This window comes from Micromonas commoda, chromosome 12 (genome assembly GCF_000090985.2).
Source record: "Micromonas commoda chromosome 12, complete sequence".
Lineage (NCBI taxonomy): Eukaryota > Viridiplantae > Chlorophyta > Mamiellophyceae > Mamiellales > Mamiellaceae > Micromonas > Micromonas commoda.
The window spans coordinates 1,078,120-1,084,119 of record NC_013049.1 but is presented as its reverse complement, the minus strand read 5'-3'; the positions used below and the strand labels follow the sequence as shown (position 1 = coordinate 1,084,119).

Genomic DNA, 6,000 nt, shown 5'->3' with positions numbered 1-6,000 from the left:
CTAAACCCTAAACCCTAAACCCTAAACCCTAAACCCTAAACCCTAAACCCTAAACCCTAAACCCTAAACCCTAAACCCTAAACCCTAAACCCTAAACCCTAAACCCTAAACCCTAAACCCTAAACCCTAAACCCTAAACCCTAAACCCTAAACCCTAAACCCTAAACCCTAAACCCTAAACCCTAAACCCTAAACCCTAAACCCTAAACCCTAAACCCTAAACCCTAAACCCTAAACCCTAAACCCTAAACCCTAAACCCTAAACCCTAAACCCTAAACCCTAAACCCTAAACCCTAAACCCTAAACCCTAAACCCTAAACCCTAAACCCTAAACCCTAAACCCTAAACCCTAAACCCTAAACCCTAAACCCTAAACCCTAAACCCTAAACCCTAAACCCTAAACCCTAAACCCTAAACCCTAAACCCTAAACCCTAAACCCTAAACCCTAAACCCTAAACCCTAAACCCTAAACCCTAAACCCTAAACCCTAAACCCTAAACCCTAAACCCTAAACCCTAAACCCTAAACCCTAAACCCTAAACCCTAAACCCTAAACCCTAAACCCTAAACCCTAAACCCTAAACCCTAAACCCTAAACCCTAAACCCTAAACCCTAAACCCTAAACCTGTGAGCTGCCCGATCTCCGCAGGCACGCTCGTCAGCTGATTGCCGCGGAAATGCAACTCCCTCAGCGACGCGAGCTGTCCAATCTCAGCCGGCACGCTCGTCAGCTGATTGCCGCCGAGGTACAACTCCCTCACCGACGTGAGCTGCCCGATCTCCGCCGGCACGCTCGTCAGCTGATTGCCGCCGAGGTACAACTCCCTCACCGACGTGAGCTGCCCGATCTCCGCCGGCACGCTCGTCAGCCGATTGTGGCTGAGGCCCATCCGCCGAAGCGACATGAGCTGCCCGATCTCAGCCGGCACGCTCGTCAGCTGATTGTAGCTGAGATCCAAACACCCCAGCGAGGTGAGCTGCCCGATCTCCGCCGGCACGCTCGTCAGATGATTGTTGGCGAGGTCCAAGTGATTCAGCACCGCGAGCTGCCCGATCTCCGCCGGCACGCTCGTCAGCTGATTGCCGATGAGGATCAACCTCACCAGCGACGTCAGCTGCCCGATCTCAGCCGGCACCGCTCCGGTCATGCCAACGTCTTCCAAGTCGAGGTCCACCACCCGGTCGTCGTTTCCCATCGTCACCCCTTCCCAGTGCTCCGGTCGCTCGTCCTCTGGCCAGCTCTCCTGCAGTGCAGGGCACATCGCACGCCATGTCCGGAGCACTCCGGCGTCACCCTCATCCTCAATCATGTGCGTCCCATCATCCTCCGACGGCTCCAGAAGCTCGCGACTGTCCCACCCGTCGGGCGTCACGTCCGGGTGCCTGTCCAGCCAAGCCTGCACCACGTTTCGCATCGCCCAGATCGTCATCACCTTCGTGCTGCTCAGGGCGCGACGCGTGAGCGGGTCCTTGGCCCCGTTACGCCGGAAGTGTGCCAAGACGGCGCTCCTCTCGTACGTGTGACCCGAATCGAAGACCATCACCGGGTCGCGGAACATGGTTCGCGTGATGGGGCACAAGAGCTCTTCGGGCTCGGCGTCGAGATCTGCGTCGGGTGCGTCGGGCACGTCGCCCCGTGCGCCCGCGGAACGCCGGGTTCGCACACCTTGAGTCGTGTTTCCGGATACCGGCTCCGACGCGGCGGACGTCTTGCGCCGCTTGGAGGGCGCCATCGAACGAACGGCCGGAGTCGCCCCGTGCTGCGCGCTCGGCGCTCTGGCTGGTGAGGAGAAGATTCCCTACGAACTGAGTATCGAAGCTCGCCAAAAGGACAAGCGCTCGCGCTACACACTGGACGGGTCTTTGTCATGGTGAAAGGACAGAGCCGCACATGTTGCACCCCCGACAAGCCTTGTATTAACCACAGGCTGAACAAGAAGGTGGTGGATGACGAGGAGAAGCCCAAACCCACGGGGCGGGTGGTGCTCATGGACCCGAGCAGGATGCCGTTGGAGAATCCGCTGCACGACGCCGGCAGAAACGCGAGGTACACCGACTCAAACGCGGCTTTGCAGAAGGTTGACCTGATGGCGTTGGCAATGCAGAACGCGGACAAGCAGGCGGATGAAGATGCTGACTTTGAGGCTCTTGTCAGGGAGAAGATCGAGCAGGGAAAGGTCAAGAGGGGCGGGTCGTGGTTGGTAGCGAAATTCCAACTCGAGAAGGACAAGCGGTTCAAGGTGGTGAAGAGACGCGCAGAGCAATTGTACAAGGAAATCACGAGAAAAATGACGAATGAGGAGGAGCCGGAGAAGCCGAAGGAATCAGGAGATCGAGAGGAAGAACAACCGGCGAAGCGCGCTAGAGTTGACGCTCCTGCCGAAGAGGACGACGGCGGAGTCACATTCGACCCCGACGACTACGAATAGCTCAACCGCAGTACGATAAGATCACCTCGCCAAAGTTACTTTTACAGTTTCGAAACAACCAAATACACCTGGCCCATCGCCCTGTCTACGCCGCTAACGTTCAATTCGCGCGTCAGTCTTCATCCTCGGGGTCGAAGTACCCGTCAAGCATCCATTCCGCCGCCTCTGCACTTTGCGCCGACTCGTTCATCCAACCGTCACCGTCGAGTCCTTTGCGCTGGTACTCCTTGCTCGCGACACCCATCCCTTGCCACTCGGAGGGAACATCCCCACGCTCCCGTTCCCACTCGTCCCACCTGCTATTGTATGACTCCAAGATGTCATCCACCTCTTCGTTTGATGTCTCGAGGATGATGTTCTGAATCGAAATGGGCAGCTCGCTGTACTCGCCATAGTTGTGGATGCGGTATATGAGCTCAGGGTACTCGCTGATCGCTTTGCCCGCGTCGCAAGAGGGCGCCAGCTCCTGCAATCGAGCTTTTGCGGCATCAACCTCGGCTACTACATCTTCACACAGCAGCAAGCGAGGATGGCGCTCGAGTACTGGCGTGACGTCAGAGCAGTGATCACTCGAGCAAAGTACCGACTGCAGCTCGAGGATGCTCTGCGAAGCGCGCACGAAGTTGAGGTTCAACACCTCGGGCTCGCGCTGCAGCATATTGGGCACGTTCGCATCAGGCAGCAGCGCGCTGAGCTTCCTTGCGTTATTGAAGACCACGTCAGGCTTGGTGAACTGCTCGTCGACGCGGCCTAATTTGACGAGCCAGCGAATGTCGACATCTCTCACCTTGTGCCGCTCGGTCTCGGCCATGTCGTTCCAAGACCTCCAAAACGCGACCATCTCGTTCTCCCAGAGCTCGCAGAAACCCAGGTCAGTGTCACACATCTCCTCCAGGTCCTGTGTATCGCTCGTGTCGTCCATGATCGCTCGGGGCACGACCGGTCGTCGGTCGCGCTGACGTGTACCCTTCACGAACGAGCCGGACGATTCCAGGAGCGGCCTCCCGCGGTTGATCAGGGTCATCGCATCGCGGCGAGGAACACATGGCAGGCCTGTGAGACGCACAGCGCCTCCCGTGAGAACGCTCCGGACTTGAAGCTGCATCTCGTCTCCGTTACGACACGGGGCTGAGACGCGGTTCAAGCAGGGGAAATATCTGGTATTTGGCACTTGATGGGCCTCGACGTCGGTGGGGACCCAGCGGTGCGTCAGTCGCTTGAGTCCAACGATACGCGTTCCTCGAACACGTTCGTACCCACGGGACGCGCGATCCCGGTCCTTTCGGTACCAACCCGGCCGTCGCGCGTCGTGCTCTGCCGCCAAAGAGCCGGCGTCGCTTCAAATATTCGCGGGAAAAACAAATCTTCGGCGAAAATCTGCCTGGCCGCGGGCTTCACTTTCACAACCCCTCCTGTGCAACTCACACTTTCAACCCGCGCGAGCGTGATGGCCCCGTTCCGTAAACCGAGGGCGCAGTCATCGGCGGTGTGCCTGCTTCTAGGAGCCGTGGCCGCGGTCCTTGGAATCATTGGCCTGGCAGCGCATCACACACACCAGCAGGCCGCTTCGCACCACGACGTGATCCATCATTTTCACTCGTCCTCGAGTCGCCTCGACGTCGGTAGCGACACGCCGGTGAAGCTTGGGGGCGGTAACCGCGCGGGTCACGTATCGCAGCATCCGAAGGCTGATAGATTTCGTTCCCACGTTCGCGCGAGGGTCGACGCGCACAAAAACGCGGACGGCGATAACCTCGACGACCTCCGCAGCGCAGATGAGACAATACGATCGTCAATCCCTGTGAAGACGATTCGCGAGGATGCCACATCTCACTCGGTCTCGATCGCTGACCAGTGCGGTGAATCTCACGCCAACACCGAGTATTGGGGCGATGTCGTCGAGGAGGGTACTGTTGGGTTGATCAGAACCCCCGAGGAGTGCTGCAGGAGGTGCGCGGGGACAACGGGTTGCAACGTTTGGGTACACTGCGGAGACGATGAGTCGTGCCACGGCTCATGCTGGCTGAAACGAACGGACGATCCGAACGCGCCTACGGTGCACGCCAGCGGTGCGAACGTGCCGTGGACCAGCGGCACGGTGCTGAAAGACTTCGACCCAACGCCGGGCAAGGGCGCGTCTTTGGGTGCTTCGGAAGCCTTCGTCGCGCTCGTCACCCCGGCGGGACGCATCAGGATTCGGCTGAAGCCCGAGTGGCATCAACCTTCATCCGAGCACGTCGCCCGATTGGCAGATGAGAATGCGTGCAAAGGATCGTGCCATTTATACAGGACGGAGCCCGGTTTCTTGCTGCAGGGAACTCTGAGGTCATTCAAGGTTGCGGCGAACAAGGACTTGAAGAAGGGACCTAAGTTGATGGAAAGGGGAGATATCGGGTGGGCAGGCGAGGGTCCAGGCCCCGACTTCTTCATTTATCTCGGGGAAAAGCCGGCAGATTGGCTGGGATATGGCCACACCGTGTGGGGAGTGATTGCGGACGAGGAGAGCCTGGCGACTGTGGAGAAGATCGTCGCCATGCCGTCGCATACGCCTGGAGGCCCAAACACCATGCGGTTCCTCAAGGAGAAGATGTACTTCGACATCGCCCGGGATTAGTCACGCGACCTTAGGTTCGCTGATAGCTCGCCATAGGCACGAAATTTGTTTTGCGTGCGAGCTTTCGATGCCTCGTGCGACAAAAGGTACCTTCGTACGAGTCTAATCTTAGTTTTAGCTGGAACTTTTCTTCATGCGATGTTTTCCGATAAGGTGATCGTGTGTCACACCAGCGAGGGCACGGCGGTCGCGGCAGTCGTCGCGTCTATCCGGAATGATTGGCGAGGCCACGTGGATCAGTGAGCCCGCGCTCCTGAGTTCGCGCTGTCGCGTGGATCGCCCGGGGAACAGGCACGCGCGTTGGTCAGCGCCTCGCCATCATCATGCACAGGTTGTTTATCGTCGAGGTACGGTGCCGACGATCGCGATGGCTAAGGGCGATAGGGAGGCGTTCAGAGCAGCGCTCAAGGTTCTCGGGAACGAGGAATCGGACAAAAAGGGTAAAGTCGCCGATCGTAAGCCCAAGCCGGCCAAGAGGGCGATCGTCGATAAGGATGGGAAGGGGCAGAAAGCGGGTGGGAGGGCGGGCGACGAACCTGGCAAGTCTTCGGCACCGAAGGGCTCCTGGAAAGGAAAGCAACGACGGATGCCGAAGAGGAAGCCGAGCTCGAAAAACTCCACGGCGAAGTTCTCGGTGGCTAACGAAAACGACGGTAACTGGCGAAAGGCGCCGAAGTCTGCGCTCGCGGACCGGCTCGAGCGCTTCGTGAAGCACGCGAGCGAGATGCTCGCTCTGGAGAGGGAAGCGGAGGCGTGTACCGCGGCAAACTTGCTTCTTCAGGGGCAGTCCGAGTACCCGTCATGCCCAGTCGTTCTACCAGGCGCGGAAAACACGCCTGAAGGCACATCCGTGGGGCGCGCGGGCGCACTGATGGAGGGCCTGATGCTCGTCGGCGCCGCTCCGGGTCCGGAGGGTGCCGGTACCCGGCTACTCAACTTACGCCCGGCTGCTG

At 58.8% G+C, this 6,000-nt stretch overlaps 4 protein-coding genes across 4 annotated transcripts; 2 read left to right on the top strand and 2 right to left on the bottom strand.

Moving 5' to 3' along the window:
* Positions 1-642: 642 nt before the first annotated feature.
* MICPUN_72677 (predicted protein) lies at positions 643-1,110 on the bottom strand (the record flags this gene model as incomplete). Its single annotated transcript, XM_002509118.1, has 1 exon — positions 643-1,110. A coding segment is annotated over one exon (468 nt), but the record flags the coding sequence as incomplete, so codon positions are not given.
* An 897-nt stretch (positions 1,111-2,007) lies between these two features.
* On the top strand, positions 2,008-2,433 carry MICPUN_103290 (predicted protein; the record flags this gene model as incomplete). The annotated part of the gene is made up of 1 exon (XM_002509372.1): positions 2,008-2,433. One exon carries the CDS (start codon positions 2,008-2,010, stop codon positions 2,431-2,433), a length of 426 nt encoding a protein of 141 aa, XP_002509418.1.
* A 17-nt stretch (positions 2,434-2,450) lies between these two features.
* MICPUN_62831 (predicted protein) lies at positions 2,451-3,739 on the bottom strand. Its single transcript, XM_002509117.1, has one exon. It carries the CDS (start codon positions 3,536-3,538, stop codon positions 2,546-2,548), a length of 993 nt encoding a protein of 330 aa, XP_002509163.1. The 5' UTR covers positions 3,539-3,739; the 3' UTR covers positions 2,451-2,545.
* MICPUN_62832 (predicted protein) lies at positions 2,864-5,203 on the top strand. Its single transcript, XM_002509371.1, has one exon. It carries the CDS (start codon positions 3,608-3,610, stop codon positions 5,045-5,047), a length of 1,440 nt encoding a protein of 479 aa, XP_002509417.1. The 5' UTR covers positions 2,864-3,607; the 3' UTR covers positions 5,048-5,203.
* The last annotated feature ends 797 nt before the right edge of the window (positions 5,204-6,000 follow it).